The sequence below is a fragment of the Rattus norvegicus genome, chromosome 2 (assembly GCF_021556685.1).
Source record: "Rattus norvegicus strain SHRSP/BbbUtx chromosome 2, alternate assembly SHRSP_T2T, whole genome shotgun sequence".
NCBI classification, from domain to species: domain Eukaryota; kingdom Metazoa; phylum Chordata; class Mammalia; order Rodentia; family Muridae; genus Rattus; species Rattus norvegicus.
This window is the reverse complement of record NC_141535.1, coordinates 175630382-175650684: the sequence shown is the minus strand read 5'-3', so window position 1 is coordinate 175650684 and position 20303 is coordinate 175630382. Positions and strand designations below refer to the sequence as shown.

The 20303-nt window shown below is 51.0% G+C and overlaps 1 protein-coding gene across 3 annotated transcripts; it reads left to right on the top strand.

The window, feature by feature from the left end:
* Nucleotides 1–376: 376 nt before the first annotated feature.
* Sema4a (semaphorin 4A) lies at nt 377–18405 on the top strand. 3 transcript variants are annotated; one of them, NM_001012078.2, is given in 15 exon segments: nt 377–574; nt 1278–1445; nt 3139–3299; nt 4074–4136; nt 4364–4462; nt 4684–4789; nt 5503–5619; nt 5999–6123; nt 6249–6421; nt 7718–7868; nt 14753–14933; nt 15866–15984; nt 16086–16243; nt 16491–16588; nt 17151–18405. In NM_001012078.2, coding segments are annotated over 14 exon segments (2289 nt in total). In that variant the 5' UTR covers nt 377–574; nt 1278–1300; the 3' UTR covers nt 17744–18405.
* The last annotated feature ends 1898 nt before the right edge of the window (nt 18406–20303 follow it).

Genomic DNA, 20303 nt, shown 5'->3' with positions numbered 1-20303 from the left:
TGCCACCATGCCTGGCTTTAAATGTGTAACCTTTCAAGAATGTGGTCCCTCTGGGTGTGGGAGGTGGAGAAGTCGAAGTATGTGGCAGTGGGGGAACCCCACTATGGGGAAGAAAAGAATAGAAATGACAATGTCATACTGAGCTCTCTTGAGCAAGAGGAGTCTGCAGCTTAGGCTGGTTAGACTGGAAGTGATGTACTAGAGAAACAAGGCATCACTGAACTAACTGGCCTAAAAGGAACTCTTAATTTCTGGAGAGACTAAGGAGGGAGGGAGGTGTGTCTCCTGCAAGGCCTGCAAGCCTCACCCCCACTTCCCCCCTCCACCAGTCTCCCCGCCCTGATCCACCAACTTCCGCCCAAGCCAGCCAGGATCTGTCACAACTCGAGGTAGAAATTCTGGTTTCCCTGGCCTGAAACCCACACTGGCTCTGGCAGGATGAGTGCCTGGAGGGCCGCGCTCCCATTCCAGCCAGGCTGAGCCTGCTTTCCATGCCCGGACCCCCTTCCTTGCCTTGGATGGCACCCTGATTCAGGGTTTGAACACAGGACTTCTCCGTGTGGCTGGCTCAAGGGTATGTGAGATAATGGTGGGGAGTGAGGGGGACTTGCATTCAGTGGCCACAGGGAGGCTGATGCAGAGCTCCAAGGAGGCAGACAACAGAGACAGGGGGGCTGGAGAAATTAAGAGTCTACCAGTGACTCCCGCCCCGCCCCTCCCAGGAAATCAGAGGACTGGCCAGACTGGTAGATAAATTGACATGCCCCTACCCCTAAGAGGAAGGCTAGATGGGCTCAATTAAGCAAGAGTCAGAGCCCCTGGGGCTGGGGGAGAGGGTAGGCTGTCTGCCTGGGTTGAGGTGAGTAGCGAGGTATGAGGTGTCACAGTGCCGAGTGGCAGGCCAGCCTGGGGACTCTACCTTTTGCATACAGGACCTAGTTCCCCAGAAACCTTTTGCCCAGGGCCAGAGATGATCAGAGCTCTGGAGTCTAGGGCCAGGAAATACTAAGGGGCAAGAGTGAGAAGGAATTTTCCTGTGAGGCAGGTGAGAAATGGTAAGGTAGTTTTTTAATAGTAGGAGACCAGAGGCACAGCGTAGGCCACAGCAGCACCCTGCACAGAGGGCATCAGCAGGCAACATCGAATCTGGGAATGCATGGAAGTGAGACTCCGAGGGCCCTTCCAGAGAGGAACTTCTGCCCCTCCAGGGCTTTCCTATTGGCCCTCAGGAAGGGTGTGGTAAGCATGGCTAACCCAGAAAGTGCCTGTTTCCTCAGAACCATCTGGTGACTGTCTCCGGATGACCATGGCCCTACCATCCCTGGGCCAAGACCCCTGGAGTCTCCTGAGTGTTTTTTTCTTCCAACTGTTCCTGCTGCTGTCACTGCCACCAGCTTCCGGGACTGGTGGGCAGGGACCCGTGCCCAGAGTCAAGTACCATGCGGGTAAGTGTCTGCTACCTGGGAGGCATGGATGCGTGGTAGAGATGAAGGGACTGAGGAAGGAGAAGAGTGTGCCAGAGAGAATGAAACAGGATGGAGAAACAGATGTCAGGTAGCCTCGGAGGGCCTGGGAGAAGAGGAGGCTACTCGAGGCACAAGTTGGTGTGGAAGGGAAGGAAGGGTCACTGTCACTCTCCCGTCTCTGCCAAGTTTTTCTCCCTCAAGTGTCACAGTAACCAAGCAGGGAACCTTAAATTCCTGACTACTTGCTCAGCACCAGGGGCCCTAAAGCCAAAGTTCAGGCTAGATTGTCTGAGGAGCTGGAAGCCCGAGCCAATGGCAGAGGTCACACCAGGCCAGATCCTGTCCAGTAGGATGGGCACCAGGAGAAGGGATCCTAGCAGCTCACCCAGTCAAAATGGTTTCTTGATAAGGCTGTTGGGCTTCTGACACCTTTAGTTCCAGGAAATGCCCCAGGGGAAGTCACCCACACGCTTGCACACACACACACTGGCACACACACACACACACACACCCCTCGCTCACGAATACAGAAGTAAGGCAGTTCGGTTCACAGCTATAGCTTAGCATCCTTCTGAGGCAAAATGGTAAAGGAGGTGGACCGGCCAGCAGAAAGAGAGGGCATCTCTGGGTGGGACAGGAGTGCAGACACAAACAAGGCTGCATTTCAAGGGGACAAACAAGGAGGAGCCCTCTTCAGAGTTGAGGGGAGGCCAACCTATGTACCACCTTTTCCCATTTTGTTTTCAGAGTCCTCTTGGCCCCCAAATTTCCTGAGGACAAAACAGTAACAACCAGGTTGTCCTCTGACTAAAGTAAAAGGCCAAATGTGCTCACGAGAGAATTTCTGAAGTGCTCACTCCTCCCTGCTGATGGGCCCGTGTGGCAGGAGCCTACACACTCCACAAGGCTAGGTAGCAAATATGCTCTACTAACCAACATATTCGGCACCAGGTGGCACCGAGGCATGCCCACACTGATGGGGCTCAGGCATGCCCACGCTGATGGGCCTCAGAGACAGAGGAAGCAGCGTTTTCAGCCGCAGCCCTGCTAGTGACGGGCAACTCTTATAACAGAGCAAGGGGAGGAAACAGAGGAAATGGGGGTGGCAGGAATCTGTAACCATGATAAGTCTTGTGGCAAATGACAGCTACCTCTGCTGCTTGTGGTTGAGAACTCCTTTCTGTGTCTACCTGTCAGCTCTTCCCTCTCCTATCCTGCCTCACTGAACCCTCCAGGCCTGAGAATGCATCATCTCCTTTTTTTTTTTTTTTTTTTTGCCCCAACAAGGCTATTCATTGCTATCTATGCAGTTGGAACCCAGGGTCAGTCCATGTATAGTCTTTGGGTAGTGGCTTAGTCCCTGGAAGCTCTAAGAATGTATTTTCTACCTCACTTCATGTCTGTGTCTTGAGCAGGCTTTCCCCCTAATCCCTGCAACAGCCTGAAGCTATCACTACCCTATCTTGGGCACTTTTCTGGGGACTCAGCACACAAAGTTCAGATGCCTGCTATTGGGGGTGCAGGAAACTGGGGGGGGAGTCTGCCAGTGAAGAGTGATCTCGGGAGTGGGACGAAGCTGCTGAGGCCTGCCACCCTCCCCCACCTCTGCCTCAGAGATCAGCTACTGCTCACAGCTCCTCCTCATCCTCTCCTTATCACTGCCTCCCAACAGGAGATGGGCACAGGGCCCTCAGCTTCTTTCAACAAAAAGGCCTCCGGGACTTTGACACCCTGCTCCTGAGTGGAGATGGCAACACTCTGTATGTGGGGGCTCGGGAGGCCATCTTGGCCCTGAATATCGAGAATCCAGGAATCCCAAGGCTGAGGAACATGGTGAGGAGGCCAGGGACTTGGGTCCAGGCCAGCAGCTTCCCTGGACCAGCTTCCATATGAACAGCCACCTGCCACTCTGAATCAGCAGTGACAGAAGGGACATGCTGCCGTGGCCTCACAGTGACATCAGCCACTCAAATGGCTGATACGGAAATCACTGGCTTAGGAGATTTAAAACATTGATGCAAATCAGTGACTCAAATAATTTGATGTGCACCTATGAGAGAGAAATCCGAGATTCCTGAGTTATCATCGCCCTCATGGCATCGATGTGAGGGGAGGGGGGTGGGGGAGGAAGAAGTCACCTGTCATGGCTCTTTCTCAGTGCGTGGTCTCTTGATCTTCGCCATATGTGGGGTCTGATATCTACACCCCTCCTCTGCAGTTTCTCTGAGGGGTTGACAGGCTCCCCCAGGAAATGTTTGGTTTATAACCACGGCTGTATATGCCAGGCACTTACACACGCATTCTGGCTGTAACCAACGGGCTGTGAAATGGAGCCAGAGTGCTCAGTTGAGTTGGTGGCCGAGCCTTAATTTGAACTCCAGATCTATCTGGTTCTACCACAGAGCCATGTCCTGATGAATCCTAATACTATGGAAGTTATGGTCCTGATCAAATTGGCATTATGACTGCCTACCAGAACATCACTAAGCACTTGCTGGTGGTTTTACATCAGAGCTGCGGTGTGCGGGGGTACAGGGGGTGGGGGTGGCTTACAGAAAAACCCAAAGATCTTTCCTTTCATCTACCCCTTTCAACTCTCCACTTTAGATACCCTGGCCAGCCAGTGAGAAAAAAAAGAACGAATGTGCCTTTAAGAAGAAAAGCAATGAGGTAAACACAGGTGGCAGGAGAGAGGAGGGGACAGAACCCTGATGTACAGAGACCATCCCTGGTGACCACAGGGGTGGGTGGAGGAGGACCTGTTCCTGTGATTATCTTGTCATGTTTCTTGATTTCAGCTGTTCTCTCCACTGCGGATGCTGGATGGGGGAACATCCTCTAAGACCCCAGGAGGCGGGTAATTAGTCTGACAGCCTGACTTCTCTGCTTCTCCCTAGACACAGTGTTTCAACTTCATTCGTGTGCTGGTCTCTTACAATGCCACTCACCTCTATGCCTGCGGGACTTTTGCCTTCAGCCCCGCCTGCACCTTCATTGTGAGTAGTCGGATACTCCGCTTGCTCACAGCGCCCCTCCCCCCACCTCTCTTCACACCCACCCCAGCCTGTCCTCCGAAGGTTTGGGAATCTCTGGTCCCTGAGGAAGATTCCTAGCCCCAGACCAATTTCCCTCTCTGTCCCTTTTACTTCCTCATGCTCCTCATCTCTCAGACGTGCGACCCTGGCATTCTGGGCTCCCAGCCTCTTCCCCCCTCTAGGAACTCCAAGATTCCTTCCTGTTGCCCATCTTGAAGGACAAGGTCACAGATGGGAAGGGTCAAAGCCCCTTTGACCCTGTTCACAAGCACACAGCTGTCTTGGTCGGTGAGTGCTAGGCTTTGCAGACTGTCCTGAAACTTCCCCTTTGTAGTAACTCTAGGGAAAGTGAGATACGATAATTTTCCAAAGAAAGGGGCAGAGCAAACCAGGAGCCTCAGAGCCAGGGCAGGATCAGAGGGAGAACCAGGCAGCCCAGTCACTACCCCTTCTGAAACTGTCCCCAAAGGGGTGCAAGGAAGTCCACATGGGTAGATACAAGGCCCAACGGCACCAGGTGACCCCTGAGGTTCGGCCACTTGTTTAACCACTTTGCATGGTGGAGATGACTCTTCTGAATGGCCTACGTGTGGAGCAGAAGTGGCTACGACAAAGTCCTGTGCCTCTGCCTGGCCACGAGTCATCACACACCTCCCACCCTGGTTTCCTACAGGAGATGGCTATTGCCTTTTGAGCAGACTTAAAAGATAAACAGGGACCCGAGGTGTGTGAGCACAAGTCAGTCATTTCTCTGGGATTGGTGTTTGAGGAAGGACCAGAGAAAGGCTGCCAAGTGCTGAATACAGAAATCTACACAGGCCATTGCCTGTGGGCAGAGGGATCTGAAGGGTGCTGGGTGTGTGTGTGTGGTGGTGGTGGTGGGGCAGTATGAGCTCTGCCGTGGGATTCTGCAAGAGGGAAAGAATAGAAGGAAGGCATGTCTGAGGAGGGCAGGCAGCCTTCCCCTGATACTTGCTTCTCCTCCCTCTCCCTGGTCTTAGATGGGATGCTTTATTCTGGCACCATGAACAACTTCCTGGGCAGCGAACCCATCCTGATGCGGACACTGGGATCCCAGCCTGTTCTCAAGACTGACATCTTCCTACGCTGGCTGCACCGTAAGCCCCTGACTCCCATTCAACATAAGTTTGAGCCCCTTTCCTGACCCTAGGTCTGGGATTTTTCATTCATTCAGCTCTCTTTTGGAAAATGAATTAAAGTACTCCTGCTGGCTGGGGTGGTCCATACCTTTAATCCCAACATTTGGAAGGCAGAGGTAGGTAGCATCAGGTGGATCTCTGTAAAGGGAGGCCAGCCTCCCTTTTACACAGTGAGTTTCAAGCCAGTCAGAGCCTGTCTCAAAAAGGAAAAAAGTACATATATCTCAACAGGCCATGGGATGGGAGACAACCTCTGCCCTGGCCCTCGGAATCCATCCTACAATGTCACCAAGGGAACCCTGAGCATCCCCTAAGCCTGTCTGTCCTGCCCCCGCAGCGGACGCCTCCTTCGTGGCAGCCATCCCATCTACCCAGGTCGTCTATTTCTTCTTTGAGGAGACAGCCAGCGAGTTTGACTTCTTTGAGGAGCTGTACACATCCAGGGTGGCTCAAGTCTGCAAGGTCTGCCCCATCCCCCACCCCTGGTCTGGAGGAGGGCTGGCTGCTTGGGAGCCAATGGGAATGGGGAAGAGGTGGGTTGGGCGGGTTCACTCGCTACAAGGCCTTGACTCCACCGGTTCCGGCAGAACGACGTAGGCGGTGAAAAGCTGCTGCAGAAGAAGTGGACCACCTTCCTGAAAGCCCAGCTGCTCTGCGCTCAGCCAGGGCAGCTGCCATTCAACATCATCCGCCACGCGGTCCTGCTGCCCGCCGATTCTCCCTCTGTTCCCCGCATCTACGCAGTCTTTACCTCCCAGTGGTGAGCAGCAAGGCAGGGAAAAGGAGGGCTGCATTCCAGGGAGGCGGGAGCGGATAGAGCCTACTTTACATTCTGGGCTTTACCTGCGAAGACATTTGAGCATCACCAGACCGGGGGAATCCTACTGTCTCACTCAGAGACTAGCTTCATTCTGGCTGGAAGGCGGACACTAAAAATCAGCAAAAATACCGAGCATCGTGGTGCATGCCTGTGTTCTCGGCTCTAGCAAAGTGGAGGCCAGAGGCTAAAGAATTGGAGCCCAGTTTGGGCTCGACACAGAGATCTTGTCTCAAAGCAAAACATCGATAAAATAAAGCAAGATGTGGTGACGAGGAAGGAAGATCAGGAGTTCAAGGGCTAATGTCTTAAAAATTAAACAAGGGCTGGGGATGTAGCTCAGTGGGTAGAGCACTTGCCTAGCATGTACAGAGCCCTGGGTTTGCTCTCTAGCACCACCTAAGTCAGGGATGGTGGTGCATGGGAAGAAAAGACAGAGGAGGAGCGGGTCATTCTCAGCTCCATAGTGAGGATAACATCGGCTACCAGAGAATGTCTTAAGACAAACAGGACCCATCAATTAGATTAGGAAATAGAAGTAAAAGAAAATTACCAGAAAGGTAGGGAGAGGGTCTGTCAAGCTCAAATGCTATCGAAAAACTAGTCACAAACTTAGTACCCAGCTTCCTAATGGCCATAGTCTATCCCTGAGATTAAGAAAACAGGAAGAAGGCCTTGCTCAGAGACCAAGAAAGGTCCAAAGGTCCCACAGCCACCGTCTGGCACCACGGTGTTCAGACATCTGTTACAATGTATCAGGAAGCAAAGGTTTCTGCTGTGCAGGGTCTGTCATCAGTGAGGAGAGCCCAGTCAGTGTATGGAGGAGACTGAGAAGACATATTGGTTCAACACAGACCAGCAGAAGAGACAAAGTTGTGGCTCATTGTCTGAGGACCACGAAGGAAGCCGGTTCTACCACTCTTCCTGTGGGCACAGCCCAGCCTGGGCAGGATAGGCAAGGGCCACCCCAGGGCCTATGCCCCAATTAATCCTCATTAGAAACAATCAGATTTCAGATTTCAGATCCTGCGATGGGCTTCCAGCCAGGCCTTAGGCAACTCTATGGGACTTTCGGGTCCTTATCACCATAAACAAGGGAAAAAGAAGCCTCCAGAGGTTGGCCTGCCTCCCTGCTGCCCTCCAGGCCTGCTGAGATTCCACTGAGCTCCACTGGGGCTGGAGAGGCAGTGACTGTAAAGCCAAGGAACCACAGTGAATGCCTTCTCTGGCTGTCTTCAGGCAGGTTGGTGGGACCAGGAGCTCAGCAGTCTGTGCCTTCTCTCTCACGGACATTGAGCGAGTCTTTAAAGGAAAGTACAAGGAGCTGAACAAAGAAACCTCCCGCTGGACCACTTACAGGGGCTCAGAGGTCAACCCGAGGCCAGGCAGCGTGAGTACCACCCACTCTTCCCAGAGCCTCCCAGAATACATGGGAAAGCACAGTCACGGCATGGTAGCCACACACCTGGCCCAGCCGCTCACATGCCACAGATGTCCGATAACACTCTACATCCAGAACAGTTGTCAGAGCCACCTCTTTCCCAGTGCTGAGTGAACACCGAATACCTGGCTTCATCACCAAAGAATTAGCAGCACATGTGCTGGGTGCCAAGCACAGTTTGGGGCAGCTTCAGTCCCATTATGTTATTTTCAGACAGGGTCTCATGTAACCCAGGCTGGCCTTGAACTCCTGGTTACCTTGCCTCCACCTCCCAGATGCTTGGATTTCAGGCTTGTGCCTTCATGCCTAGCTTTTCACTTGCACGTTTTCCTGTAACTTTAAAAAAAAATCTGAATTATCTGTACACATAATTGAAATGAATCAAATAGTTTGGCACAATGGCGCACGTCTGTGATCCCAGCAGTCAGGAGGAAGCAGGGGCAGGGAATCAACGCACGCTCAAGGCAAGCTCACTTCCTGCCTCTGTCCCATGGGTGGGATCACAGGTGTGTACGGCCTCTCCCAGCTCTCTCTAGCATCTCTGTCCAAACTCATGCTCACCGTCACAACATGGATAGCTTGAAGTCATTTTCAAAGGCAGTGTGCATCTCGGAAATTAGCAAGTTCTGTAAACCACCCCTCCACCCGCCGCCTTCCCTAGTGTGAGCACTTCTAACCTCTGTGTGAGCATTAAAAGGTAGCCCCCCTCCCCTGACCCCAGGTCTGGGAATCAAACCCAGGACCTCACATGTCCCTTAGCAAGTGCTCTAACACGCTCCCCATCCCTAGGAATTTTTCAGATATGATTTTTGTTTATTGCCTGTGAATGTGAGTGGGTGCTCCAGTAAAGATGAGTGGACAACTTTGGGGAGCTGGCTCCCATCTACCATCGTCCAGTTACCTCTAGAGCCATCTCACCAGCCCCTGTCACTCTAATATTGGCAGGATTAGTATATATGACTCATTCACAGCTGAGCCAGGTAGGAAGCCATGACTGCCTTTCCTTTTTATAGACCGTTTGTTTTCTTAGGGTTAGTTGTTAATCTAATCTTCTTTTGCTTGCTTTTCTCTAAGCCCTTATATTCATTTCAACATCTTCCTGGATCTCCTGAAGTTATACCATTGGCTCGTTTAACAGTTCCACTTTCGAAGAAAGCCTCAGATAGTCTGCAGCCCAGATGGCTGACCTCTGCGACCGTCCTCAGCTTCCTTTCCTCCTCTTCTTAGAGTGTCCCTTGGCCACTCTCCAGGGACATAGCTTCTGTTTCCGGCGCGCATTCTGTGGCTTTGCCTTCCTTTTCTTTTCCATCTTCCTTTCTTCCTTTCTTCCTTCCTTCTTTCCTTCTCTCTTTTGAGACAGGACCCCTGTAGCTCATGGTGGCCCTGAACTCTATGGAGTTGAAGGTAACCTTGAGTTTCTGATCCTCCGGCCTCCATCATGAGTACCGGAAGTCTAAGCCTGCACCGTCATGCACGTTCTCACGGCACTGACAGCTGAAGCTAGGGCTTCCTGCAAGCCGGACAGAAATTCTATTAACAGAGCTGTCCCCAGCACTCCGCCTCGCCTTAAACTACTTCATTTTAGTATAGAGTCCTGATAAAGACATGGGCAGGTACATTTTGGAGATGTTGAATGCGGAAATCACCTTTGTCCCACTCACACAGTAGATGGTTTGGCTAGGAACATGAAACCATTTCCCGCAAGCTTTGCAAGGCTCACTCTGTTACCTGTTTCGGAGATTTCCTAAGCTGTTCGGATACCTAACCTTTTGGGTGTAACTTGTTTTCCCTCACTGGACTCTTTTACTGTTCAAATTACGTATTTCTGGAATTACGTATGCTCAGAGCACAGCCTTGTCACTTCTCTTCCCATTAAGGACCTTTACCTGCTGAGCCACCCGGCCAGTCCTGGGCGCTCACTTATTCCACACTGAGCTTGCCTGGTCACTGTTGAATTGGGTGCCCAGTGGACCACTTTAGCCTGGACATTTTGTTTATTTTCTTGGCTTTTAAGAGCTTTTCTTGTGCCCTGTGTCTTAGTCACTGTTCTGTTGCTGTGAGGAGACACCATGGCCAAGGCAGCTCATTAAAGAAAGCATTTAATTGGGGGCTTGCTACAGCTTCAGAGGGTGAGTCCATGGTGGAAGCATGGCGGTAGGCAGGCCCAGTGCAGGCCCAGTAGTTGAGAGCTTTCAATCTGATCTGTAGGCAGGAGGTAAAGAGCCACTGGGCCTGCTGTGGGCTTTTGAAACCTCAAAGCCCACCCCAAGTGACATCCCTCCCCAATCCAGTCACACCTTCTAATCCTAAGCAGTTCACCAGTGTGGGTCAGGGGGAGCCAAGCATTCAAACCTAGGAGCCTACGGGAGCCATTCTCCTTTGAGCTCCCACACACATAGGCAAAACATTCACAAGGGTATAGCATTCGCAAGGCCTGGGCTTCCATCTCCAAGACATCAGCGCAGAAGACTTTTCTTGAACTGTTTCTCCTGGTTTCTTTTTCGTTTGAGAGATATTTATTTTGCCTGTGCCACTGTAGTAGGCAGTGAGATGCAGGAGTGATGGAGTCTGAATGCAAGCCTCCCATTCTGGAACTTACTTTTATTTCATAGGTATGATTGTTCTGTTTGCATGTATGTATGTGTGGCATGTGTGTGCTCGGTGCTTGAGGAGGTCAGAAACGGGCACTGGATCTCCTGGAACTGGAGTGGTAGGTACTGTGAGCCACCATGTGGGTGCTGGGCACTGAACTCAGATCCTCTGCAAGATCAGTTAAGTACTCTTCACTGCTGAGCCATCTGTCCAGACCCCTTATTTTAGATATGTGATTTTGCTGGGATTTGAACTCAGGACCTCTGGAAGAACAGCAGTCAGTGCTCTTAACCACTGAGCCATCTCTCCAGCAGCCCTCTTATTTTAATTTATCCTTTTGAAAGAGGCTTTGCTGTGTGACTTAGCCTGGCTTCAAACTTGTAATTCTCTTGCCTTTCTCTTTCAAGTGCTGTGAAGACAGACACGCGCCCCTACTCACAGCCCAAAACGTCTGAGATATTGCAAAGCAGTATTTCTCAATGTAGGGATTGCAACCCCTTTGCGGGGGAGGGGTCAAATGACCCTTTCACAGGGGGTCACATAAGGTGATTGGGAAACAGATCTTTATATTATGATTCATAATAGTAGCAAAATTACTGTTATGAAGTAGCAGTGAATAATTTTATGGCTGGGGGTCACCACAACATGAGGTATTAAAGAGTCGCAGCGTTAGGGAGGTTAAGAACCCCTGGCATAAAGGGTTCTTTGCTGTGTGAACATATACACAGGTTTGTGTGTATATCTGTGTACATGTGTGTGTGTGTACATGCACGTTACAGTCCAGTGGTCAATGCTCTGTTTCTTCCTCATGTGTAACTCCATCTTTACTCTCTTTCTTTTTATTCCGTGGTCCTGATTGGCTGGAACTCTTTTTTTTTTTTTCCCCCGGGGCTGGGGACCGAACCCAGGGCCTTGCGCTTCCTAGGTAAGCGCTCTACCACTGAGCTAAATCCCCAGCCCCCGTTTTTTTTTTTTAATTATTTATTTATTTATTATAGATGAGTACACTGTAACTGTCCTCAGACACACCAGAAGAGGGCATCAGATCTCTTTACAGATGGTTGTGAGCATCCATGTGGTTGCTGGGAATTGAACTCAGGACCTCTGGAAGAGCAGCCGGTGCTCTTAACCACTGAGCCATCTCTCCAGCCCCGGCTGGAACTCTTTAGACCAGATTGACCTTCACGTCACAGAGCTCTGCCTGCCTCGGCCTCCCACTCACTGAGTCCACAGTGTTCAGCTTTTCTCCTTGTTTTTTGAGACTGATCGCTCACTGAACCTGGAACTTGCTGATTGGCTAGACTCGCTGGCCAGCCAGCCCTAGAGAGCGTCACCTCCCCACCTCCCAGCACTGGCAATGCAGGCACTCATGCACCTGGCTTTTATGGGGCTGCTGGGGACCCAAACTCAGATCCTTAGGTTTATACACTTCCCCAGCCTCTCCATACATTTCCCCAGCCTCCCACTTCTCCTCCCACTTCTTCTTTTTCCCCCGAGACAGGGTTTCTCTGTGTAATCTTAGCTGTCTGGAACTCACTCTGTAGACCAGGCTGGCCTCGAACTTAGAGATCTGCCTACCAAGTGCTGGGTGTTAAAGGCGTTTGCTGTCATCATCTAGCTACCCAGCCCTCAGATTTTAAAAAATATGGTTTGTTTACTTGAGTCAAGATCCAAATGAGATCTACAGATTGTTCTTTTAAGTCTCTTGTAATTTATATTTTTTCCTTTTGAGATTTATTTTTTATAGTTAGGCTCTTTCATTTTTGTTTATGTGTGTGGACATGTGTGTGTTTCTGGGTATGCCACACGTGTGAAGGGGCCTGCAGAGGCCAAAAGAGGGGTCAGGTCCCCTGGGGCTGGAGTTACCAGTAAGCCGTCCAACATTGGTGCTGGGATCCAAACTCTGGTTCTGGAGAACAGCAAGCGTTCTCAATCAATGAGCTCCACCCTCTGCAATACCACTCTGTTTCAGTATACTTCCTTGTCCTACAGAGATGCTCAGTGTAGATCCTAATGCTGTTCCTGTGGTGTAGTTTCCCTAGAGGAGGTGTGTGTGTGTGTGTGTGTGTGTGTGTGTGTGTGTGTGTGTGTGTGTGTGCGTATCTCTGTGTGTGCATGTCTCTGAGTGTATTTATGTCTGTATGTGTGTCTATGTATGTGTGTGTGTCTCTGTGCATGTCTGTGTGTGTGTTATTTGTATCTGTGTGCATGTCTATGTGTGTGCGCATGTCTGTCTCTGTGTGTGTCTGTATGTGTGTCTCTGTGCATGTCTTTGTGTGTGTTTGTGTCTGTGTGTCTGTGTATGCATCTGTGTGTTTGTGTCTCTGTGTGTGCTTGTGTCTGTGTACATTTCTGTGTGTGTGTGTGTGGTGTGTGGTGTGGTGTGTGTGTGTGTGTGTGTGTGTGTGTGTGTGTGTGTGTAGTTCTGGGACTCTCATCTTAGCTAAGGACAACCTTGAATTCCTGATCCTCTTGCCTGTGCGTCCTAAGTTCTGGGTTTACAGGCCTGAGTCACCAGGTCCAGGTCAGTATTCTTGTAAATGGCACTTGTCAGATTAGAGACTTGGTCAGAGTCTTGAAGGTGAGCTGGCTGTTTTACTGAGGTCGGCTACTCCTCCCATGGGAGGTGTGTGCTACCTGCCTGTTCTCTTCCTGTAAGGGCTCCTCCTATTTCAGGAACAAGTTAGCTCCCTCTCCCTCTCAGGAAAAGGATGAGTTTTCTCTCACATTTTTTTTCTCTTTGAATTGTTTTTGTTTTCTCTTTGGTGTTTTTTGTTTTTTCCTCTCCTTCCCCCTCTTCCCTTTTTTCTCTCTTTCTAGTTAAAAATAAGTGAATAAATGAATAAATCAGGGTCTGGAAAGAGGTCTCAGTTCCTGGGGATCCAACCCTCTTGTGGTCTTCCTAGGCCTCAGGCATGCCATTGTACACAGACGACATACATGGGAAAACACCCACACATATAAAGTTAGAGAAAAACTGTGGGGGAGAGGTCTCTCTATTATATAGCCCAGGCTGTCCTGGAACTTGCTATGCAGACCTTGAACTCACAGTCTGTCTTCCCAGTCTTGGGATTAAAGGCATGTGCCACCACACCTGGCTTTCTCTTGGGTTTGTGTTTCTTTTCTTTCTTAGCAGTTTTACCCCTGAATCTGGTGTTCCTTGGCTGTGTGCTTAACTACATAGAATATGGTAGCTCATACCTGTAGTTGCAGTACTGAGGAGACAGATTGAGAGTTCAAGGCCAGCCTGGGCTATTCACCAAGGCCTTGTCTGGAATTTTTAAGTGTTTGAGAGGCTGGAGAGGTGGCTCAGTGGTTAAGAGTGCTTATTGGTTTTTTGCAAAGGACCTGAAGTCTGTTTCCAGCATCCGTGTCAGGCAGGTTCAGGGGATGTGATACCTCTGGCCTCCACAGGTACCTGCAATCATGGGTGTGCACTCATTCACACATATACACAAAGAAAAAATAATAAAGTGAAATAGTTAAAACATATTTTAAAAAATCTCCGTAGGAGGAGGCAAAAAAAAAAATAGGCACACAAATTCTTTGCTGGCACAAAAATGGGATGATAGATGTCCCCTCACTTTACAGGTATTTGTGGCTCAAAGAGATGAAGTAATTTGTGCTAGTACACATCACCGTAGCCGCACCACACAGCTTGTAGGTGACAGTTGGGACTGGCCTCAGGACGATGCTCTTGGAAAGGAAGGGCAATTAATTAATTCTTGAGCAGAGACTCTCTCCAGTTGTCAGGGCCTCGAAGGAACAGCCGGTCTAACACCCTCGGGTATGAGTGAGAGAAAGAGGACTCAGAATGGAGGAGGAACTCCCCCAAGTCATGCATCAAGTTCACGCAAAACTGCCACACCGCCCATTTCTGTCACACTTTCATTCTGTCACCGACTGCCTTGCCAGGGACCAGACATAGTAAAGCGAGGTGCTTGCTTGAAGGAATCTTCACCATGCTTCGTGCTGGCGTTGATGCAGGCGCGCGAGAAAGAGAAGGGCAATGAAGATAGCTGACCCAGTCCACAGGGCATGCAGGTCCGCCCCGAGCTGGCCCCACCCCACGCTGGCTACTTGTCACTTATTAGGCCATTTCAACCTCGCAGAGAGTCTAGGAGCTCTGGGTCTGAGTTTTACCCACCACCTGAGGAAAGAGGACAAAGGGGGGTGGTAGAGGGAGAGGGAAGGGTACACCCACTCAGGAGCTGACACACTCTGCTTCCCTCCTCCGCCAGTGCTCCATGGGCCCCTCCTCTGACAAAGCCTTGACCTTCATGAAGGACCATTTTCTGATGGATGAGCATGTGGTAGGAGCTCCCCTGCTGGTGAAGTCTGGCGTGGAGTACACACAGCTTGCCGTGGAAACAGCTCAGGGCCTTGACGGGAGCAGCCATGTGGTCCTTTACCTGGGTACCTGTGAGTATGGGCTTCCAGAATATACTTGGGATGACCAGAGCAGGGGCCCAAACCCAGGCTGAGGCAGGAAGCCTTCGAGGCCATCCATGTGTTCAGTTCATAATTTAACAGATATTTAGTGTGTGAGCCCCCTGCTGGACATAAGAGGCACAGTCCCACAGCAGGACATCCAGTCTCTCCCTGAGCTTTCAGTCAGCAGGGAATATAGACCCCAATCTATAGTCCAGTCTTAGAAAGCGCTGCCTGCCTTCTGGGAGGAGCCATATCAAAGGCAGGAGAAGTGATTGGGGAGGGATGCTTGACTGAAAGGAGCATCAAGGGTGACCTGAAGAAGGGTAGAGCCGGCCACCCCCAACCTTTTCCCTATCCCCCAGTCTCATGAAGCCTGTGCTGGTCTCCTACTTACTATGTGGCTAACATTGACCTGAACTTCTGATCCACCTGCCTCTAACTCCCAAGTGTTCGAACTGTAGAATAAGACCCTGTCTCAGGGAAAAAAAAGGAAAAGAAAAGAAAGAGAAGGAAAGGAAAAAGAAAAAAAAAAAAAGAACATGGAGTGGTGGTACATGCTTTTAGTTCTAGTATGTGGGAAGTAGAGGCAGGCAGATCTCTGTAAGTGTTGGGCCAGCCTAGTCTACTTAGTGAATGTGAGGCCAGCCAAGGGCTACACAGTGAGACCTGACTCAAAAAAACAAAATAAAAAACAAACAAAAAAAACAAACAAAAACAAAAAACAAAAAAACAAAAACAAAGTTGGCAGCTAGCCTGAGCAGCAGAATGAGACCCTGTCACTAAGGAAGGCAGACCACCACCACCCCTCCATCCCCGGGCTGTGGAGGGACTGAGTGACCTGCATGCCTTGTGCCCAGCTTGCTGGGGAGGTGTGTGAGGACAGTGACGGGAGGAAGTTCTACCTTGTCTCTGTCTCTCAGCTACGGGGTCCCTGCACAAAGCTGTGGTGCCTCAGAATAGCAGTGCTTATCTTGTGGAGGAGATTCAGCTGAGCCCTAACTCTGAGCCTGTTCAGAACCTGCAGCTGGCCCCCACCCAGGTGAGAAGGGACCTGAACAGGACAGGGTCTCCCTGTGGGAGGCACCTGGGGAGCCCGGGCCAGGGTGCTAGGGCTCCTGACTCCCTCCATCTCTTTCCCAGGGTGCAGTGTTCGCAGGCTTCTCTGAAGGCATCTGGAGGGTTCCCAGGGCCAACTGCAGTGTCTATAAGAGCTGTGTGGACTGTGTCCTTGCCAGGGACCCTCACTGTGCCTGGGACCCTGAATCAAGACTGTGCAGCCTTCTGTCTGGCTCTCCCCTGTGAGTGCTGGTCCTGTACGGCGGCTGAAGACAGTCTGCCTGGGTTCCCCTTCTCCAGCTTCTGTTACTGTTCCTCTCCCCTTCAAAAGGGCACCTCTGGGTCCAGTTCTCACAGGTGACCTTCTGCAGGGCAGCTTCAAAGCTTCTCTTGCCTTCTACCTAGTCTTTCTCCCTTCCTCCCTTTTAATCTGCCTTCCCCCCACTTGGTCTGTTTTAACAGCTGAGTTTGCTTGCCTTGTCTTCTCAGGACTTGGAAGCAGGACATGGAACGTGGCAACCCGGAGTGGGCATGCGCCCGTGGCCCCATGGCCAGGAGCCCCCGGCGTCAGAGCTCCCCTCAACTCAGTGAGTGTGGGACTGGAGGAGGTGTCCAGGCACTTGGAGAGCTTCAGGCAGGGCTGGCTTTTCTGCCCCGTGGCTTCTGTCTGCAGCACCCACCTAGGCTGAGATCTAAATTCCCAAATTCAGGATGTGAAGCGGACAATAGAAGGAGAGGCATACTAAGCTGGAGGCCACACTAGGGTTCAGGTTGAGGTCGAAGTGGGTTTGGTGTCTGAGTTGGAATTAGTAATACTGGTGGCTGCCTACAGCCAGGTCACTCTGAGCAGATCCAATCTTGGCTGATCTCAGAAGCTAAGGGTTGATCTGGTTAGATGGAGAAAGACTCGGGGCTAGTTTGGGGCTTAGCTTGGAGATAGAGAAGGGTTGGGTCTTGAGCTTGAGAGTTGAAATGGAATTAGAATACAGACAGGCATGGTGGTCCATAGCAGTAATCCCAGACTCCAGGACTGCTGAGAGTTCAAGGCCAGCCTGGGCTACAGAGTGAGACCAGATGTGAGTAAGACTGGCTCTCCCACCCCCCTCCCTCCCTCCCCATTGAACGTGCCACCTCTTTGCTTCTCTCCAGTTAAAGAAGTCCTGACAGTCCCCAACTCCATCCTGGAGCTGCCCTGCCCCCAGCTGTCAGCACTGGCCTCTTACCACTGGAGTCACGGCAAAGCCAAAATCCCAGAAGCCTCTTCTACTGTCTATAATGGCTCCCTCTTGTTGCTGCCACAGGATGGCGTTGGGGGCCTCTACCAGTGCGTGGCCACTGAGAACGGCTATTCGTACCCTGTAGTCTCCTACTGGGTAGACAGCCAGGACCAGCCCCTGGCACTGGATCCTGAGCTGGCGGGCGTTCCCCGGGAGCGAGTGCAGGTCCCACTGACCAGGGTCGGAGGCGGGGCTTCTATGGCTGCCCAGAGGTCCTACTGGCCCCATTTTCTCATCGTTACTGTCCTCCTGGCCATTGTGCTCTTGGGAGTGCTCACTCTCCTCCTTGCTTCCCCACTGGGAGTGCTTCGGGCTCGGGGTAAGGTTCAGGGTTGTGGGATGCTGCCCCCCAGGGAAAAGGCCCCACTGAGCAGGGAACAGCACCTCCAGCCTTCCAAGGACCACAGGACCTCTGCCAGCGACGTAGATGCTGACAACAACCATCTGGGCGCTGAAGTGGCTTAAACTGAGACACGGATGGCTGACCATGTTGGCTAGGCCAGGCATGCACGGTGCCACTCTGACCAGGGTAGGAGGCTCTCCTGCTAGTGTGTGCCACCTACAGCACCCAGTAAGGCCTCCCTTGTGGGACTCTCTTATGCAAGCACATGGGCTGTCTCCACACCATGGCAGAGAGACAGACGGGATTCTTTGATTTTGATCGACCCCAAGAGCTCTCCTGCAACAAACATTCTCCAGGACCCTGAAAGGTGTGGCTTTCTGTGGTGACAGACCCAAACATCCAAGTGATCTGGGGCCATTCCTGCAAACTCCATCCTGAAAGCTGCCACCCTCGAAGCAGCTGCTGCTTTGAACACCAGCCCTCCCTCCTCCCAGGGTCTCCAAGATTCTTTATGGAGTTGGCCCCTTGTGTTTCCCTTACCAATCATGCCATGTGTTTGGGAAAGTCATTTCTGAAGTCTAACCACCTTCCTTCTTGCTTCAGTTTGGACAGATTGTTATTGTCTCTGCCCTGGCTAGAATGGTGGGCATAATCTGAGCCTTGTTGTTCACTTGTCTAGTGTGGCTGACCCTTGACCTCTTCCTCCTCCCTTTGTTTTGGGATTCACAACTGCTTGTCACAGACAATTTATTTTTTATTAAAAAAGATATAAGCTTTAAACAAAGCTTATGGTGTGCTGTTTTTTCTTATGGCCAAGTTCCCACCAGGATAGCTTCGTGGAGGGCCAGGTCTGTAGGTGACACTCTGCAGCTCCTGCCTGTCCCAGCCAGCCCTTCCCTGGGCTCCAGGCAGAGAGAGCTAGGACTGTGTGGACCAGCCTCAGCAGTGCCTGTGAGACTGGCTGCCACACCTGCTGTCCCTGGCAGGCACTCCCACACTCCTCGCTCATCGTGACTCCAGCTCAGCTCTGCCCCCAGCCACAGTTTCTGGAGGTGCTCCATAGCCACCCCCACCCTGGCCCCATCCGTCTGTCTCCACACTTCCCCACGCTGCCTTTTCCTCTGTCTGCCAGACAGGCAGCCTGCCTAACCTCTGTTCTTTAGTGTAATTCCCACAGGGCTTCTGCTTCACTTAGCTGGCTCCCTCCTTCTGACTACAGGTGTGCACAGACCGTGTAAAACTGAACACATGGGTTTAGGGGCATCTACCTGTGATCCCAGCACTCAGGAGGGAGAGGCAAGAGAACCCAGAGCTGGAAATCAGCCTTGGCTAAATAAAGACAGGAGACAACCTGGGCTACCAGAATGTCTCAAAACGCCAAAACCGAAAAGCCAATAACCTTCCCCATAACTCTGGCTATTTAGTTCGTACTTGGTTTCCCTTTCCTGTTACCACTGAACAACACCCAAGAGTCCCGTTGCCCTTCCCTAGCTCTCTTTGAGCCCCTGTGGTATCGCTCTCCCACCCGTCTGCTCTGTGACCTCTCTAAGATCGCCACTGTGTCTTTAACAACAGCTTAACTGTGACCTCTGCTCAGTCACACCATAGCTGCCTCTTCCCTCGCCAACCTTCTACTGTTGAGCTTGTTAAAGTTCTTAGAGCCAGTGAGATGGCTGGGCGAGCAAAGGCACTTGCCACCAAGCCTGTTTGACCTGAGTCCAATCCCTGGGACCTACTGAAATCTGAGCTTTACACATGTGATGTTGTACCTATATGCGCGCGCGCGCGCGCGCGCACACACACACACACACACACACACACACACACACACACGAGTGGGGGCTGGAGAGATGGCTCAGCAGTTAAGAACATTACCTGCTCTTGCAGAGGACCAGGGTTCAATTCTTGGCAACCACATGGTGATTCACAACAGTCAGTAACTCTAATTCTAGGGGATCTGAAGCCCTCTTCTGGCCTCTGCAGTAACCAGACATACATGCACATAGGTAAAACATAGCATACACAAAAAATAAAAATAAATCTTTTGTTTTAAATTGTGGCAAGTCCACATACCACAAAATATACCCTCAGCCACTTATAGGATAAGATTCAATGAACTTGGGGTTGGGGATTTGGCTCAGTGGTAGAGCGCTTGCCTAGCGAACCCAAGGCCCTGGGTTCGGTCCCCAGCTCCGAAAAAAAGAAAAAAGAAAAAAAAAAAAGATTGAATGACCTTGACTCACAGTATTGTGGGACACTATCATATGACAGTACCTGTGTTGTGTAACACTGTTTTGTCACAGTACTCACTATTGTGTGGCACTACTGTGAGACATTTCTCATACTGTGGTGTGGCACTGTTGTGTGACAGTGCTCACACTGCTGTGTGATGGCTCTATGGTCTTTCCACCTTGGAAGCTCTACATTCAAAAAATAGTCTCACCTCTCCTCGCTCCTTGACATTTACTTCTCTGCTACTGCTTTTTTGTTTCCAATTTTCTTTTCTCCTTTCCTTTCCTTTCCTTTCCTTTCCTTTCCTTTCCTTTCCTTTCCTTTCCTTTCCTTCCCTTCTTCCCCCCTCCCTCCCTCCCTCCCTCCCTTCCTTCCTTCCTTCCTTCCTTCCTTCCTTCCTTCCTTCCTTCCTTCCTTCTTTTCCTTTATTTATTCAATGTACGAGCGCTC